The 20,143-nt window shown below is 37.3% G+C and overlaps 1 protein-coding gene across 4 annotated transcripts in view; it reads right to left on the bottom strand.

The window, feature by feature from the left end:
* The window catches only part of dlgap4a (discs, large (Drosophila) homolog-associated protein 4a), a 159,587-nt gene that overhangs the window by 17,059 nt on the left and 122,385 nt on the right, over positions 1–20,143 (bottom strand). For 2 of the 4 annotated variants that reach the window (XM_073875558.1, XM_073875557.1), the window contains exons 5-7: positions 19,078–19,316; positions 16,664–16,820; positions 13,427–13,625 (exon numbers count right to left, since the gene is read on the bottom strand). In XM_073875558.1, the coding sequence (XP_073731659.1) occupies positions 13,427–13,625; positions 16,664–16,820; positions 19,078–19,316 (595 nt within the window). Of the gene's footprint in view, positions 1–8,636; positions 8,796–13,426; positions 13,626–16,663; positions 16,821–17,577; positions 17,674–19,077; positions 19,317–20,143 lie in introns of those variants that run through there. The other 2 variants (XM_073875556.1, XM_055188650.2) reach the window with 2 other exon arrangements.

Genomic DNA, 20,143 nt, shown 5'->3' with positions numbered 1-20,143 from the left:
CTATAAACAAACATCAACAACTTTCAGAGTTTTGTGTTCCACTGAAGAAAATATGCGATGAGAGTAATGACGCAGTTTATGTTTTTGAGTAAATTTCCTTTTAACAACAAAAAACTTTTCTACGGAGCCCCTAAGGGGACATGGGACAAAAATTAAATAAAGGTTAGTTTCGCGTGCCCACGTGAAACTTTCACGTGAGCACGCAAAACTAAACTTTAAAAAATTATTTTTACCGAACATGGATTGGATCTAATTAACATTCAACTGACCAACATAATAAGAGAGGCACAAATTAAACTAAAACAAATATAATAAGACACCTTCACAGGTGGTTTTTGCTATTCAGCATTTCTTCTACAAACAACATTAACTCATTTTTTTTACATATAATGGATTTCTTTAATAAACATAAATAATGCCAGTGCTATTGCTTTAAACAGTATAAATATTGCTACTTCAAAAAAAGTTGGACTTCTTTCCCCCCACTAAAGTGCAGTCTGTTTCTTTTATTGTCCAAGACATTTGAGCCAGATCAACAAAGGTTTTCTGGTCGGTGCTTAAGTATAGTGCACAGCACACCAGAACATTAAATTATTTTAATTGAACAACAGACATGCAACTCATTGCCTTTATACGGTGATTTTATAAACAATCGGTATCGGCCTTTCTCGTGCTTTTGCCGATGGTTTCAAATTCATCAAAAATCGGCCAATAAATATCGGTGGCCGATACATCGGTGCATCACTAGTAGTGTGTAGTAATTGTAACAGAAGTATAACCGTATAAAAAAAGAATCGGTTTAGCATATCGGTTATCGGGCACATAAGCATCTGAAAGCAGCTGATGGCGTTTTATTGCTAATAAAGGAACTAGCTTTACTGACGAGATGCTTGTGACAATCGCATGCAATTTATTGTGCAGCCCTAGATCAGTGGATGCTTCAGTGTTTTATAAGTTTGGTAAGAGCACCTGGTGGTTAATAGCAGAAATATGGATTGCCGTAAAAACTCGTCATTGGCAGGGAAGTGTTTTCTCTTAATTGACGAGATAACTCAATGGCGGGGACTTTATTATAAGTAAAACTAAATTGAACTATCGATAAACCTGCAAATCCTGTTGAACTGTTTAAAGGGACAATAAGTAGGATTTTCCCCCCATCCAGTGGTGAAATTGTATTTTGCATTCAAACGAATATTGCTCTCTAGCGCCTCGCTTTTCCAAAATGCGTGTAGTGTTGCGGTAGGCTACACTCTAAAAAAACAAACGGTGCTATATAGCACCAAAACTGTTGCTTTGGATCGTAACGATAGAAGAACCATTTTTAGTGCCATATAGCACCGGTGAAGCACCAGTGAAGCACCAGTGTAGAACCATATAGTGCTATGTAGAACCATATGTGGTGCTATAGTGGTGCTATATGGCCCTTATATGGTTCTACACTGGTGCTTCACCGGTGCTATATGGCACTAAGAATGGTTCTTCTATCGTTACGATCCAAAGCAACAGTTTTGGTGCTATATAGCACCGTTTGCTTTTTTAGAGTGTATTGCTTTTTGTCCCTCTCTGCTATTATAGTTTTCCAATATGGCGGAACGACACGGAAGCCTTCTTGGACTTACCCGTTCAATGTAAGTAAAGAGAAGAAATTCTAAGCTTACAAAGAAAAGTCAGATCATTGGCAGAGGTCATTTGACACCAACAAAGAGATATTTATGAATAAAGACATTGATTTTGACTTATAAAACACTTGTAATAATAAATATTAAAATACTAATAAACTACACATTGTCCCTTTAAACGTTACATTTACTCACTCAACATGCGCTTTAATCAAACACAACTGACAATATTTTAAAATGAGTACACTATTTATCCCTTTGTGTGTTACATGTGTGTGAACCCATGACCTTTTGCGATGATAGCAAACCATTACCATCCCAATGTTACTCAGTACAAAGCTATACAGCACAAGCTATACTTTTTCTGCAAACTGTTGAGCTACTGAAATATTAAACTAAGTTAGTAGCCTCGCCAGATTTAGTTAGTAACCGCTCATCCCTGCTGATGAAAAAGATTTGCTTAGTCCATTTAGCGGTAAGCAAATAATGGCCTTGTTTGTTCAATAACTCAATGCGACTGCATTATTAAACAAACGGGGCTAATATTTGCCCTTCCAAAAGAAGAAGAATTGTTCGCAAACAAATATCCTCTGTATTGTGTTGCACAGCAGAGTCTGTGCCAGGACAAGTCTAACACAGAGACCGCCGGTTCACACAAACAATATTGAATACATCTGTTCTCTCTCTGGCTCAATCTGTTGGCATTGTCAGCGTTGTGTTTTAATGCTCGTCGTGAGATGCCAGGACAGCTGCCACACAGCAGCCAACGATAATCTGACTGCCAATAGAGACTCTCCGCAACAAAAAACATTAACGAAATGATAAATGTCACGGTCAAGAACTATGCAGCTCCTTAAATGTACTTTGTACACTGGTTTTAAAAGCAATAAATCTGATAGCCCCAATTATTTATAAGTTGCACAATTCAGATTCGTAACCCTAATAAAAACGATGCTTGCACAACAGGCACATCTATAAAATAGCAAAACAAATCACCGTTAACAGGACAATACCGATGACAGTCAAAGTAAAAAAAGCGCAAATGCTAACTGTTTAAGGTGACGGCTACTGATCGATCAACTTCACTTCTTTGAGATGTAGTGGAAGATTATTAAAGAAGTATTTTAAATTAAAAAGCAGCGCTGTGTTAATTACATCACAACCTCTCTCGGGTAACATGACAGCCTTGTTAAATTTTAACACATGCAGTGGCATGTCAAAGTCGACGGTGTAGTGGACAGTGCTCGGAAATGCTCGTACCCCTAACTCCATCCTAAACTTATAACCTCTTCACATGTCAAAAAATGGCCACAAAAATAACTTAAATACCAATGGTGTGAGTTTTTAAGAGCACATGTGACCTGCTTTTGCTAAACGTAGGCTATTTTGACAAATGAGGTTTAGTATTTTAAAGGAGAACGCTTCGCAGCTGCTGGTATATTTTACTTCAGATATGTTTTTGCGTGGCTTCACTCGACTGGTTTGCATTAAGGCTCCTGTAGAAAGGTTGGTAGTGAGTCTATGACACAGTTCTCGCTCTGCGGGGAGGCTCAGATCCAGATTAACGGCATTAGAGCCCGTCGCGTTACCCTGGGGCCGCTGCCAAACCGGCCATGGGCTTTTTATAAACACAAAAGCAAACCAAAGCAGCACCAAACTTTTACTCCCACAGCACATTTTTTGGGAAGGATTTGTATTCCCACAGAAAACATTTAGCTTGAAATTAATAGTTAGCATGCGATATTTTAGGGCCCACCACCAAAAAGAAAATGTTCACCCATAAAGTAACGGCACATGGGTTTAAAGAGACTTTAAAACTAAAAATGAGGTTTAGTAAATAAGAACATTTTCATTTAGAGATAAACCACTTTTTAAACATCACATAAACACTTCAAATTATAAGTAAATAAAAAACGAATCTTCTCCAAATATATTATATGAGGTCCAGAGTCAAGACTAAAGGGGCATTCACATTATAACGATAACTATAAAAAATATAGTTTTAAAAATCGTTTTATACTAAAGCGAATAGTGGAGTTCACACCACAACTATAACGATAAAGATACAATGAACAATATCGTTGGGATCACTTTCTGGGCGCCTTTTCCCACGTGATGAACAATAAAACATTGACCAGCCAATCAAATCTATTTGAACTTCAAGTGCACGCGCACTTGAAATTACAGTGAAGCTCATTGCTGATGTCTATAACATAAAATTACCTTAGGCATCCAGCGCTGATGCAGCATAACTACGTAACGATTTTTGTTCTACTTCATTAACTACGCCAAAAGGTATGCAAATTAGGGTTGTGCCGATAGACGATATCATCGTCCATCGTGATGGTTGACTGACATCACGATGGAGAGACACCATCGTGATGCCACGCCCCCTCCCCACCCCGCTGCGAGTCGTCATACACTTACTCTCTTCTATATAGACTATAGTTAACCTAGTATCTTTGCGTGAATTTCTCTATAAATTAAATAGAAAATATAACTAATGCATATATGCTATTTTAAATACTGTAGTCTATGCCTGAGACGTGACGTGTGTTAGTCTGTGAAAATATCCTGTCAGGCATTTGATCTTGACTAGGGATGGGCACGGATATTCGAATATTCGAATGGCAATAATAATTCGAATTTAAAAAATGCTATTCGAATGTTTGTTTGTTTTTAATGTGCCACCAAAGGGTAACAACTTATTTAATGCTTTTTCACTTCATCTATACTGTCTTTTACAGACTTAAATGTAAAATATACATGAACATTAATTTGTATGTATTTCTGATTGTTTGGCAATGCAGATTGCAGACGAATTTAAGTTTTTCCTTTTATCTCCGGGTTTGTCCGCGCCGCGCCGTATTTGGCTACTGGCTCAGTGAGGGCTCACGTGTTATTAAACGTGCTTCTCCGCCGCCCGAATCAACACATCATGAGAGATTTGTAAGCTTTCTGTTATAAAGTCTACTTTATTTTGTTAATAAGGAGACAGACACGGAGAACGATATGAAACGGAGAACATTTATTATATGCGGTGCTCTTTTGAAAATGAACCGGATAACTGCACATGGCAGTTTAAAGCAAAGCATTATTGTATCTAGTCAGAAGAACGGGCTTTCACCGAAGCAGGTAGGATAAATACGGTTTTCTTTATTCACAAATACATGTCATACTAAACTGAGAAGATATTTATATGGCGACTGAGCAGTCGGGTATGTAGATGTGTTTTTTTAGTTTGATCCGGGCTCTAGGTGTTTTGAGTCTGTTTAAATGATTATAGCCTAAATTTTCAATTCCTAAAAATTTAAACATAGCAACTCCTCAAACTTAGCTTAGATTTGGGGTTAGTGTATAATATTTGGTATAATATAATGTATGTAAGATCAAACAGTAATGAATTAATACTAACGACCGACTTGAAACTAAGGATTTGACTAGACTTCGCTCCGCATTAAGTTTTAACGCATTTTTTTCTGTAGGATATTTTTTTAAAAGAATTTAAAATATATATAAATAAAATTATATATATATATATATATATATATATATATATATATATATATATATATATATATATATATATATATATATATATATATATATACATATATATATATATATATACATATATATATATATATATATATATATATATATATATACATATATATATACATACAGAATATAAGTTTAGCTTGTTGTGGATATTTCCTAATTAAGCCTTCTGTGAAATTATGACAAAATGAAAAATACAAAACACGCATGTCTTAATTAACATAATTTAAATAAACGAATATTCGTTCTTTAAGAGCTTAAATATTCGAAAAATAAGATATTAAAAGTAATAGTAAATTACTGGTAAGTGTAAGTTACTGGAAAATGCCCATCCCTCATCTTGACATTGCTAGAATCTTGTCTTTTTACATGTTGTACATTTATCTTAAAATAATTAATTTTGTACAAGAAAACAGCCCATATTAATCATTTATTAGTAGCCTATTGTAGTGTCTCGGGAGATCGTGCTCATTGTTACATTGAGGCTATACTGCACTGAAGCGGCAGATTAGGATATAAACCCAGAATTCAGCGAACGTCAAGAACAAGAAAACGGGAACAACACTCCGACCGAAACGCGGGATTTACATACACAGACCATGTTTAAATTTCGATGTGTCTGGCCCTGTTCACTTTGACTAGTTTTAATAAGCTGCGGATTGAAGTGCTGGCTGCTCCCCGCGGTGCTGAAGACCCGCTCTCTGACGGAGTACTGGTGGCACATATGCACAGATATTTACGTGCAAAAATTGGAAAGCGCGGAGGAGTCGTTGGGTTCGTAAAATAACGAAATTATAGCTTTTAAATAGAAAAAAATATTTATGTAAAGAGATTAAAAAGTGCTTAAAAGTGCACAACTCTTCTTCAGTGGATTAAAGCTACTTTTTCCTATAGGAAAGAGACATTAGTTGGGAAAGTAAAATAACAAAATTATAGATTTTAAGTACAGAATTGTATTTATGTAAAATATATATTAAAATAAAAAGTGCACAACTATTCTTAAGTGGAAGTAATAAAGTAAAATAACGAATAATAATTATATAATAACGAATAATAACGAAAAATTAAAATACCCCCCCACCAAACGATATCATCGTCCATCGCGATGGTTTACGTAACCATCGTCAACTGCCAATTTATGGGGACATCGCCCAACCCTAATGCAAATACACAAACTATTAGATTCACTGTTTACGAGTAAGGCGAAACGTAGCGTGTTGAGGACATCTGCTGGTTACCCGCTGTGTAAATGCCACACGAACAGCATATTTACATATTCAGTGACATGTAAAGAATTGCAAAAGTTTTTTTTTTACAGGAAATATGCAATATTAAAGGCAAGTGATTTGCGCGAGTGTCGTGCGCGTGAGCGAATTAGCGTAAATGTATCGTTATCGTTCGGTAATATGGACGCTAATATAATTATTGTTATCGTTATAATGTGAACGGCCCTTAAGGCCGTTTCTTGATCCAAAGGCTGCATATATTATCAAGCCTGGTTTATTTAAGTTAATGGAGCATTACATTCACAATTCATAACCTATTACAACAATTTATGATTAACTAAGATTATAGTAAACTTTATAATTGTTCTGAAATAAGACTTGGGTAGCATAAACATCAAAGCCTAGGGCTGCACGATAAACCGCATGCAATTGTCACACGTATCTTGTCAGTAAAGCCGGTTCTTTTATTAGTAGTAAATCACCATTATGGCTGGGCAAAAATGTGATTTTTTTAATTAATCGTTTTTTTTTTAAACATGGTCAAAAATTAAATAACCTGATCCTGTTTGATCAAGGAATGTTTTTTTCAGCATATATTTTTCATCTTGCATCAGAATTGTATTGTATTTAACATAATTGTGATTAGAGATGGGTTCTGTTTTAATGTACCCAAGTGTACCTAAAATAAAAGAAAGTGTAAGGGTTTGTGGCTCTTAATTTCTTTTTATTAATTACCCGCTTGTAAACTTATGTTCACTGTTCTTTTTTATAAATATAGTATTTGTATTAAATCTATATTCATGGAGTTGAATCGAGAATCGAGTATAAAAATTGATCCGAGAATTGGAATCAAACATCGAATCGATCTGGAACTTCTGAATCGATACCCAGCCCTAATCACCATCACCTGCTTATAAATGAAGCAGCATTTTCGCATTCACTATTGTGAACGTTTCGATTTGGCCCAGCTTGTACATGAACTACGGCTTGGCGTAGTAAATGATGCGCCACCTAAAATCAGGTGATGGCGATTTACAATTAATCCAGGAACCGGCTTTACTGACGAGATGCGCATGCAATTTATCGTGCAGCCCTACCAAAACGTTTACGCAGGCAGTTGCATATGTTTTTTATTGTTTCCAATGGCGGAAAGGTTCCAACGTCACTTGGCATTTTTCACGCTTAGCGCTGAGATTTAAAAAAATGCAACTTTGAGTAAAAAGCTCAGCTCGTCAATGTCACTTCTCACTCGGCTGTCCAATCAGAGTGGAGAAGGGGTGCGACAAATATTAAAACCAACCGACACACTGCTCAACGACTGATAAACAAATCAGAACTATCAAAGCAACCAAAGCGCTCAGATGAAAAAAGAGTCTGTGTTCGATTGACGTTTTCAGCTGCTTTGGTGTGCACGCCCCCTAAGTTTTGTAGACGTATTCAGCCTCCAAATGCAAACTCTGTTGCTTGAGCTTTCAGATTGAGAAGCGACCTAAATAAGACATAAAGAAAAGTTTCTATACAGCCAAAAGTCATTGAGCAGAATAAACTCATGTGACTTCTGAATGACAAGTAGCTTCGTTTATGTCAGCCATGTAAAAAGCAAAAATACTTACAAACAAACCATAAATGCAATGTCGTATTTTGGACCAGACTTCACAAGACAGACAAGAGACAGCCCAACCTCTTCACATTCAGGTTTGTAATCCTTATTAGGACACGTTTAAAGATTAACTGTACAGCAAATGTTTATAAAGAACTTAACAACTTGTCTAATGTAGAACAAACTAGTCAGTATTTAAAAAAGCAGCATGCTAAACACAAGTAAACATTCAATCTTTCCCATAATATAAACACCACTTTGTCAGGCATGTATGCATATCCCATACCTAATGTTCAGGTTAAGAACCAAAAGTCTATCATTTTAAATACCAGCACGCCCCTGGAATGAATGCATGCACCCTTCACAACTTTGAACAATGGGTAGTTGTTGTGTTATCTCTCCCTGACTTTGCAATGCAAAAAGGTTCAACCTCACTAAAAACACAGTGCACAGAAACTGGCCTTTGTGTGTGATTATCAGCTGTAGATTTCACACATCAAATCCGAATTAGACTGTATTACATCATTAATAATCCCATGACACTGTGCATGTAAAGAGCATGCATGCATACAGACAGACATCCCGGTGTTTGGGTGGGTAGAGTCATGCTTGCCATTATTATAAACACACCTCCACTAGCCATCACGCTGGCTAACCAGAGCTAACCAGCTAACGCGATCAAACGATCTCTCAAACAAACGTTAAACCATCGATGAAAACGCAGTGCTACCGCTGAACTTCGCTATTATCGGATGTCTTTGTCACGACTTCCTTTTGGCACATGAACCACACACACATGCGATACATCTCTCGAGACGCGGCGCGTGCGTTTCCTCGCGCTTGCCCATTCCGGTTTCACGGCGGACATTTAATGTAAAGAAATCCACGCGCACCTTTTCCTCGATCACCGTCGATCTAGTATCTCCATATCCTTAAGGAAACGCGATCCAATCAAAGTCTCTCTTGTCTTTTACTTCAGATCTTTGTGTCGCTGTAAAATCCTCCCGTTCATCCACGTCTCAATGACTCGAAGAAAAAAGCGATCCAGCAATCCTTTCAAAAGATTGGAGAAAAGCGCGTTCGACGCGTTCACACGCCGATCTCTCATTGGTCGGCGGGATGAGCGTTTGATCTCGACGCGGTCGAATAAGAATCTTACTTTATGCGTATTTGCGTCATAATAGAATCCACGCTCGCTCGCGGTTTGGCGGCAGAGAGCGAAAGGCAGCAGCGACGCCGATGACGGGAGCGCGTCACATGACCGCGCACAGCAGCCAGGATGGGGAGGAGCGTTTTCAGACCACGTTTTTCAGTGAGATGATGCTCAAGTGTAAGGTCATGATCAAAGGAGGATTAAAGTGATGTTTTTTGCCTTTCAGTATGAATATGTTAGCCTTACTCATACAAAATTAGCGTTTAGAAGTTAAAATCATTAAAAACTTACCACAAATACGAATCAACGATTTCTGACACTTCAGCTTCACATCAGTTTCCAGACTGCGAGGTAAAATAAACGCTATTGGCTGTTTTAAAAGGGGGAGGAGCCATTCGATATGCCTTAATAAAGAATTTCACTGCTTTGGTTTCTTCATGCCCCCCCCCAAAGAAAATTTATGAAATAAAACATTCAATAACTCAAAATTTGAATTAAACAAAACATTAAATTAAAAAATGCATTGCTGTTGGTTAGTAGCCTTATTTTTCTGAGGTTTTATTACACGTGTTTTTATTAAATGTCATAAAACTGGCCCCTTGGCACCATCTCAGGGGCCCCCAGTTTGAGAATCACTGGGATACGCAATGGCTTTAAAGAATTAAGATGTTTTGTGGTATTAGCTGGCTTTTGTTAAAATAGAAATCTTGTATGATAATAAAACCTTAAAGGTGCCAAAGAATGCATTTAAATAATGTTAAATTATTCTCTGATATCTACATAGAAGGTGCAAAAGTTATCCAGAGACGTCAATTTACACTTTAGGATTTGCCTTTAGAATAAAATTATCTATTATTACCTTATTTGAAAGGGTCATGAATAATGTTGATCTCTGCTCTGATTGGCTGTTTCTCAGAGCAGCTCCTTCAGTAGCTCTGTGTTTGTGTGTAAACAGATCTTATGTTTGAGTCTGTATCAGATGAAGAGACAGATTTTGAGGAATAATCAATTGTTTGGAGATTGTTAATGGACATTTCTGAGTAGTAAGTTTGTGTTTTTTTCAGTATGGACCTGCAAAACGTAACTGTAAAGTCAATAGTAGAACTTCAGGCTAAACGCTAGCATATAACATTAACTAGCATATAGCATTAACTCAGCAGTCACAACTTTGTTTTTAGCATTGTAATTAATTAAATGTGTAATTTAATGTTGGGGTGTACATCTCGACTGTAACGTCACAGTTGGTGTTATGTTGAGATGTGTTGGTCTGTTTTCCAGCGCTCTTTTTCATGCACAAGGTTTACATTAAAAGGAGAGAAAACCATTGTGTTTGAGGCTCACAATATGTCATAACCATGTACAGAGCTCGTATTATTCATCTATGCCTAAATACAGTTTTACATTCTACGGCACGTTTAAGAGATGTTAAAATAAAGTAAGATATAGATATTAAGTCATTCTTGTAAGCTTACTTTCAGTAATGTTTCTTCTGCTTTTTATTTCCATCATGTTAGGCTTCCTGTTTCCGTCAATTTTGTATAAATTCATATAAGATGTTTGCTTGTTTGTTCAGTACTTTCACCACAATGTTAAAGTGTTATGAGGTTGTGTTCAGGTTTTTAAAAAAATAACATTAAGTATGTAATACAATAATATTGAGGCTTTCATAACAAACACTGAGAACTGAAAAATGGGTTTTCGATTTGACAGCTTGCAACCTACAAAAATTTCATTAGCCAAATTCCTTTTAGAAAATCAACATTTCATTATCTGGTATTTTGTCACAGCAGGACGGTTCTCAATATTAAGACCAGTTTCATTACTGGCAGCAAAATTATTGACTAAGTGTTCTAAAGACAAATTCTGAAGTAAGTCACCCATATTGAATTATAAAAACATTACAGCAAACAAATCTGCTCGATTCATTTCACTAAAGTTTCATTGGCTGAAGTTTTGCCAGAGTTGTCATGATGGACAGAGAAAATCATCTAAGATCATCAGCTGTTAAGCTCTGGGATTCATCTTAGCAGGACACCATCAGTCCAAATGTAGGTCAGCAGATGTTGTGCATGCATGTGTGTGTTTCTGAGACAGCTGGCCGTTACAAATTTGGCATTGAGCATTTAAGATGTTAAAAAGTTTAATGACTCTTGTAGTCTGTTGAATCTTGACCAGCTGAACGAAAATGCTGCCAATCCTACAAGCTTGAGGATCTCCACAGAGTAATTGACTGGAGAAGACTTAGAAATAAGACATTTGTTTTATGGCGTTTCGTTCTTTGCGTGACAAATGAATTTTTGGAATTACATTTTTTTTAGGGTAAACTGTCACTTTAAGAAATCCATCATATCATTCTCATGGACATGGCTTGGTTTCTGATTCCAGAACACCTGTCTGAACTCGCCCACCCTCCGATCTCGCACAGAAAGAGAGAGATTACACTTCACCTTATAGTACTGATAAAAAGTTGGCACTGATATCATCATCCAAGGCAATATAATTGACATCATGGTAACTAAAATTAGCAGAAACCTTTTGTTTTATAATGCAGGCGATGAACTTTGTCCAGTTTTATCAAAGCCTTCAATCTTTATTGGTATATAAACACTGTATCCTCAACGTGATTTTTGACAGCCAGGTTTATGTTATTTTGCCTGTTGTTTTTTTAGTATGTGACATGATTACTTAAATAATCATCAGTGGAAATAATATTTCAAAAACACCAATCAATCGCCGGCTCCCACTTCTTTGTGTCATAAAATGTTTTACATGCACTAAACAAAATTAGATGAATCAAGTCCAAAGTCATAAACCACACGAGTACAAAAGTTCTGAAGGAACACAAGAAATATGATATGAATAAAATTGGTCATTGCTTTTTGTATGAATTAAAGGGACACTCCCCTAGAGTTAAAAATTTGGTTTTATGGTTTTGCAATCCATTCAGCCGAACTCTGGGTCGGTAAAAATCAAATGTTTAACTCTAGGGGAGCTGGAAAATTAGTATATTTAAAAAAAAGTGCCGTGTCCCTTTAAGTACAAGTTTCAATAAATTTTTTGTTTCAAACACTAACATCTAATGTTTTATATCATTATGCAGTTTGTTTTTAAATAAATGCAGGGCTCCAGACTAACTTTTTTCACTAGGAGCACAGTGGCCCGCAACTGAAAATTTTAGGGGCACAACCAGAAAATTTAGGGGCACACACCGTAAATCAACATGCTAAACAAATATTCACATTTTCTGCTAATTTCCAGTGTATTACTAATAAATACTTTGATGGTAGATGCAGAAAGTACAATGTGCTGTTTCAAATTCAGTGTCACATCACAATAAATGGTCTAATTTACTGGTCGCACACGTGCGACTTGATGTAAAATTCAGTGGCACACTCTCAAATTTTGGTGGCAAAATGCCCCCATTTGGTGGCAGTCTGGAGCCCTGAAATGTGTTAATTTTAAATAAGTAACAATAGTTTCTTTTAATAAAAAGTTACTGAGGTAAGAAAATATTTTGAAAACCTTTAAAGTATTCTGACTTCCTTCTGGATTAATAAAGTATTTATGAATCAATCAATCATAAAGACACGAACCTCCAGGGTTGGGGGTAATGCATTACAAGTAACATGCATTACGTAATAATATAACTTTTCTGAAGTAACGAGTAAAGTAACGCATTACTTTTTAAATGTACACATTAATATTTGAGTTACTTTTTCAAAAAAGGTATGCAAGTTACTTTTTTAGTTTAACTAATTCGATAAAAAAATATATACTGAATTAAACTAAACGTAGTCACATTATGCACTCTATGTGTACACGCCTGTGTGGAAACAGTTTGAGTCAGAGACTGAGATGGCAGGCCAGAGCTCGACATTTTTGTGATGAAATATGCAATTTCTGAATGCAGAACTTTTCAGTCATAAAAAAACACCTGCAAGGCCTGAAAGAGATCAAGCCTAGGCCAAGAAAAATTAACGCAAACGTAACTAAAAAGTCCCGTAAGCATTACTTTCCATGTAAAGTAACTTAGTAACGCAATTAGTTACTTTTTTGGGAGTTGCTTAATATTGTAATGCATTACTTTTAAAAGTAACTTTCCCCAACACTGCGCATCTCTTATAAGGTACGGTATACAAAAAATAAACCTGTGGCTGCATTACGTGCATTCCTTTTCAAAGCTTTGTAAGTCTATTATTATACAACATGTCATCATATGCATGTATGCAGTGTTTGGTTTATCTTTATAAATGTGTATTGTACTTACTGGTGCTGTTCTTATAGCTACCGATGGTCATAGTTGTGGGCGGAGTCTCGTCTGAATCGTCCTGGGAGCATCCGGCCTGGATGGCCCGCAGGTAACTGTGGCTCCGTGAGCGAAAGCAGGTGGGTTTGGGAAGATCTAAGGCCTCCACTGCTTGAGAGTCCAACTGTCCGTAAGCTGCGCTGCCATAACCTGGATCCACCTGAAAGTACACGTGCAGGTTCAAACGGCCCGTACGAGGTCTGCGTGGGAGACGACCGCTGCCCGGCCAAAAGCGCACCTGGCAGGGGTTGACACGCGGTTGGCGTTTTAGGCTGGACTGCGGCATTGTCACGAGAAAGAGAAGATCAGATTGATTTAACTTCACCAGCAAGATGTGGGTTTATGGCTTCCAAACAGTCATTGAAATAAAAATGGGCAACGTCCTAAAATGTCTTGGTGCTGGTAGTAGTCTTAAGATGAAATGATAAAAATGCTTGTAGTTCAGATTGTATATTTCACAACAACATTGTTTTTTATATTTATTAGGAGTGGATACAATTTTATTTTAGAGTATTGTAATATTTTAATTAGATATTATAACCGCAATAATCAATATTTTTAATATGAATATTTTTGAATTCCACTATTCTTTAAGTCTGCAAAAAGGAGAAACTTATTAGCGAAAAATTCAAACTCAAGCTAAGAATATAATTGTGGTATTAATATAATCCTGGGTTGCCAAATCCTTCAACCTCTAATATATATAAAATATCACATCTTGCGTAAAATAGGACTGCACTGAAGTTATGATTCACTGTTACGACCACTGCTGATTATAAGTGGCATGCTAACCAAAAACATATCATTTCCATTTTTATGCAAAGAAAAAGCATCCAAAGTGAATCACGTGAATCCTTAATTCCCCCTAAATCAACATGCGGAGGAAACTATCAGCAGTCGAGTGTTTTCAGCTGACTGAATCTGTGGCGTTGAAGAGTAGAGACAAAGCTTCTGTCTGTTCAGGTGGCAGGTGACACTTGGACAAAATTAAATGGGATTGTGTTAGTAAAGGATAAACCCACAAATTAAGACAAACAAATAAACAGAATGCATTGGCTGAGATCCACTAAACTCCATTTAAAAAAGCCCATTTAAGAAAACAACACAATTGAATCCCAAAACAAAAACACCTGCGCTCCAAAATAAATTAAATAAACTAGCTGATGCCTTCCTTTATCTTGACTGTTTCCATTTGAACCCCAAATCCTTTAAAACCATCTGCATGAAATGGTTACAAAAAGTCTCTGTCTTCATAGTACATTATCCCATCAAGAAAAAGATCAACCATCTTTTCTTCTTTAGCGTTTCCGTCTTTCTTCTCTCTTCAGTAGTCCTGATGTCTCATCGAGACACTGGAGAGTGCAGAGGAAGAAGTATCTCCTCCCAATAATATGTCCTCAAACTCATTTTCACCCTCCATGTTTCCTTAAACAAGCTTATGTCTTACAACATCCTTAATCTGGAACATTCAAATCCAGAGGTCACAGCGAAAACATCTCTGACCCATTTCAGAGTTACTCTTTGATGCATAGCGAAGGTTTTTTTGGAATGGACATCACATGTTTTGTGGTTCAAACCAACAGAAATGCAGATCAACCAATCAAAATAAGGCACACTGATTTAAACACCTAAAACCTCAGGTCTGAAGGGGTTAATCAAAACTCAAATACGTACGAGGATGCTGTGCCTGTCAGGGTTTGCAGTTTTTAGCATCAAGCAATGTGCCATTGCTAAATGATTGCCAGGGTGTTCTGGGTCATAGATATACATAATAAAGGCTAGATGTCTGCTGACCAATGGAGGTCGACGTCCGCACCTGGCGGCCATCTTGTCACAGTCACTCGTAACATTGTTTTAATGATGCATGTACTTTTTAAATAACCATAACTTGCTCAATTTTCTACCGATTTTCAAACGGTTTGGTTTGATGTACTTATGACACTACTCAATGTTCAAGCACTATAGCTACGTTATAACGTTGTAAGAAACCAAACCATTTGTAAATCCGTTAAGATTTCAGCGAGATAAGATTATTTGTGTTCGTGCAGATCACTTACCTTACATCAGGTACCACAGAGGCCGCCGGAAAGCTTGCCTGTGACAAGATGGCCGCCAGTGATGATGTTAGAGACTCCGCCGTAAGACATCTAGCCTTTATTATGTATATCTATTTTCTGGGTGGCCAAATAAAGTGTGAATATTGGTGCCAACACCACTGTGTGTACATTTAAGCGGCATCTAGTGGTGAGATGGCGAATTGCAACCAATAGCTCACCCCGTCAATTTTAAAACGCATATGGTAGCTGGCACAGGACAAACATAGGGACAACCAGTGTTGGGGGTAACGCATTACAAGTAATGTGCATTATGTAAGTAATAATTGACGACGGGCCATTGAATTATAAGAAAATAATGCACACCAAGGTGGTAATGCGGCACGACGCGAAGCGGAGTCAATTATTCCCCTTATACCACGGTTACCACAAACATTGCTCTGGTGCCTATTTTTAAGACATTTGACAAGTTAGGTGTGCGGTTTACAGAAAAATAATCAACACCCATAGAACATTTCTCAGCCAATCAAATTGCAGCATTCAATAGACCCGTGGTATAAGTAATATTATTACTTTTCTAAAGTTATGAGTAAAGTAACGCATTTCTTTATAAATGTACACATTAATATTTGAGTTACTTTAAAAAAAAGTAATGCGAGTTACTTTTCAGTTTAATTAACTCAATTTATAAATAAAATAATGCATTGAATTAAACTGAACATATTAACGTAGAGTTATGCACTCTGTGCGACTGAGCGGGAACAGTTTGAGTCAAAAACAGAGATGGCAGGCCAGAGCTTGAAATTTCTTCGATCAAAACACCTGCAAGGGCTGAAAGAGATCAAGCCTCAGCCAAGTAAGAAAAAGTAATGCAAAAGTAACTTAAAAGTAACGTCACTTTCCATGAAAAGTAACTTAGTAACGCAATTAGTTACTTTTTTGGGGAGTAACTTAATATTGTAATGCATTACTTTTAAAAGTAACTTTCCTCAACACTGGGGACAACGTAGGGACGAAATGCGCATACAGTTTAGTATGTAAGCTCTTTATACTCCACTGATAATATGGTTATTTTATTTTATATTGCATTTTTGTCAAGAGATCCTTCTATAAGTTACACAATGCACCTTTGCTAGACCCTGACCTGGTTCATGGTGGACCCTCGTCCCAGAGTCACACAGCCCTGACTGAACCCACGATCGGTGTCCCAGTCCTGCAGCCTGACTTCTCGTGATGTCATCAAACAGTCCAGGTTGTCCAGGCTCCGATTGGTGGAGACCTCGCATAGAGACGGCATACAGCTGACGATGAGAAACAGAGGAGAAACAGATGAGATCAAGAAATATAAAAAAATATAAAAACAACCCTGAAGACCAGCTATGTCTTTCCACCTTCTGCTGCTCCGTGGATACGGATAGGGTTCGATTTATTTTTAGTAGCTTTTGAGATGATGTGAGCGAGCAGGTTACCGTAAGCAGGATCCAGGTGTGAGACGTCACAGCACAGAGGAACAGACGCAGCTCATACTTTAAAATACAAAATCCTGTCATCATTTATTCACCCGTGTGTGTTGTTTAAAACCTGATGGCTTTATTTTAACCAATGAAAGGTTGATAAACAATGACAGTTCTCATCTGGAGTGGTTCCTCTGTTCTGTGTGTTGTTGTGAGGTTATTGTGGGTTCGGGGTGGACTTGTCGTGCATCGGTGAGTATTGTGGAGACGTTCAGGGACCGTCTGTTGGATAGAGTGATAATATGCCAGTGAATTCATTGGTGAAAGTGTATCTGCTGTCCTAAATTCGGTGAAAATGTCACTTTATTAGAGCTGTACAATGAAATATTTTAGCCAACACTGTCCACGACAGTGAGTAAACATGTTCAGTTTTAGTGTAAGTAAACTATTTTTAAATATTAGTTACAATTTCACCTCATCAATGAAATGAAAGTCTTGATAAGAGCTCCCACGACATCAGGAGGTCAGTGAGCGGTGCATAGATCACTAAGCTGACGTGGTCGGCGGTCATGTGATCGGATGGAGGCGGGGCTGAAACACTAACCTGCGCAGGTGTGGCACTGAGCTGGCGCTCTGCAGAGGAAACCAGACCACACCAAACTGCTCCCGCATGAAAGAACAAGGGCTTTGTCTGCTCCAGCTAGCATGTAGGAAGGGTGGGCCAATACATGGGCGATTTAACATAAAAAGAAAATTTTGTTTGTTTTGAAGTTGTGCATCAGGACCGACTGCATATTTCATGAATAAAACGCTTTTTAAAATTGTGATGAACAGAAATGATAAACACAGTCATAAACCGAACCATATGCACATTTTAATGGAAGAAGAAACATGATTAATACTTTAATATATCGTGTACAGTATCCCAAAAATGAATACTGACAAGTACGTTATAAATACTATTTTAGGCATTATGTGATGCTAAACAATTTAAAATGTATGCAATAATATTGACTCATTCAAATTTTGACATGTTTGTCAGATAATCCTGCGGTTCTCAGTATGATGAGTATCAGCGCTTTGTACTATAGTAAAGGGTGTAAACATGCTGCCATCTGCTGGTCACATTGAAAAGTGATTTTGATTCAATTTAGGAATTGGGGGAAAATGAGACGGAGGCATTTAATAATGTACTATATGTGACGTTTTTTTTCTTTCATTCAAGTATTGTCTTACGAAACTGTAAATAAGCAGAGAGGTTTCCCTGCTGAGAAAACAGTTTAAGCCGGTCTGAACTGGTTAGCTGGTCTTAGCAGGTCTCTGGTCTGGTTGCTGGTTTTAAAGTTGTTTTTAGACCAGAGACCAGCAAACAAGCTTAGACTGGTTTAAGCCATTTCTTCATCTGGAAGGGAACAGAATATATCACAAGTTTATAAAACAAGACGTCAATATCCATCGTAGAAACACAAACATGTTGTGGAGGTGTGGATTATGTGTATAAGAGTGATAAGTGTATGTGTGAGTTGTTATCAGGGGTGGGCCGATCCGATAATTCAGTATCGATATTAATCCGATATTGGCGAAAATCCGATCCAATACCAACACGGACCTTGTCAGGGCAACTTGGCGTAAAGTGCGACTTGCTGAGCAACATGAATTTGCTCTTTAAATTGTCCAAAGTTACAGTTTAGATTTAATTTTTTATTTTTGTGCTGACTAACTAAAAATGTTTCTACTAATCTGTTTGAAACATTTAAATAAAAATGAAGCAGCAGTATTGCACAATGTTTCATTGAGTCTTAAATTTGTTGCACAGTAAAACATTTGAGTTCTGTAGCTCTGTTTAAGCTTTTTGTACGGCTAAGAAATGTGTTATTTGCATCTTAATTGATTAAAAGGGGCGGTGAAGATGGTTTTGTATCGGTATCGACATATACTCAAGATTGTGGTATCGACATCTGTATCAAACTTGAAAAAGTGGTATCGGCCCAGGCCTAGTTGTTATAGTTTACATTTGTGTGTATGTTAGTTTGATTTATTGATGTGTATTTGTTAAATAAATGTTTTGTAAATATTTCAGGTGTGTGCATGTGGTTTCATGTACTTGCGAGGTGGTAGAGGTGGCTGCTGTTCGCTCAGAGACTGTTGGGTGGCTTTCAGGTAACTCTGCCGTCTTGCTGCGCTTTTCGGTGATGGTTTAGGTGATGGAGGTCCATCTGAGTCCTCGCTCTCCTCGGTGTCACCCATGGCTTTCACATAACTGCCGCTGCGCATCCTTCTGCACGGGATCTCGCTCGACCCTTCACCCTTACCCAGCGTCCCACTCCACTCACCTGCAGGCACCTGCAGACAAAACACAAAACTCATCTTCATTCTGCTTTCAAAACTTTGATATCGTTTTTTTTCCCACAAAATGGCCACATTTGGGTTACACACACCCTGCATCCCAATTTGCCTACTTAATAGTATTTGAATTAGCAAAATTTTGGGAATTTTCAATACTGGAAACATTCCATGGGAATAAACTGTAATATTTGGAAATTAATGGGAATAATAATGGCAGTGTTGCCTATAACAGGGAACTAAAATGAAGTAAAAAAATCTTGCAGCATATTTTTGTTTAAAACAACAAGATTTTTTGATCAAATCAATCCACAGCTTGATGTACGGAGCCCCTAAGAGGACATGGAGAAAAAATTAAATAAAGTTTAGTTTCACGTGCGCATGTAAAACTATTGCATGCGCACGTGAAAGCGAAAGTTTCATGTGCGCACACGAAACTATCCCAAAAGTTTCATGTGCGCACGTGAAACTTTCGCGTGCACACATGAAACTTTCACGTGCGCACGCAATCGTTTTATAGAAACTAAACTTTAAAAAAAATTCTGCACATGAAGGTTTCGCGCGAGCACTTGAAAGTTTCACGCGAGCACTCCAAAGTTTCACGCGAGCACTCCAAAGTTTCATGCGAGCACTCCAAAGTTTCACGTGAGCACATGAAACTAAACTTTAGATTTTTTTACTCCAATGTCACCTTAGGGGCTCGGTATTGATGAGCGTAAGTATCAGGATTTTTCAAAATTTGAATTACCTTACATGCATGTCTGCTTATGACCAAACAAATTGTTTATTTATGTTTGTTTATGATATAGTTTATACACATTTCCCTA

Source organism: Misgurnus anguillicaudatus, chromosome 13, assembly GCF_027580225.2.
Source record: "Misgurnus anguillicaudatus chromosome 13, ASM2758022v2, whole genome shotgun sequence".
NCBI classification, from domain to species: domain Eukaryota; kingdom Metazoa; phylum Chordata; class Actinopteri; order Cypriniformes; family Cobitidae; genus Misgurnus; species Misgurnus anguillicaudatus.
The sequence above is the reverse complement of the archived record's forward strand: the minus strand, read 5'-3'. Positions and strand labels throughout refer to the sequence as shown.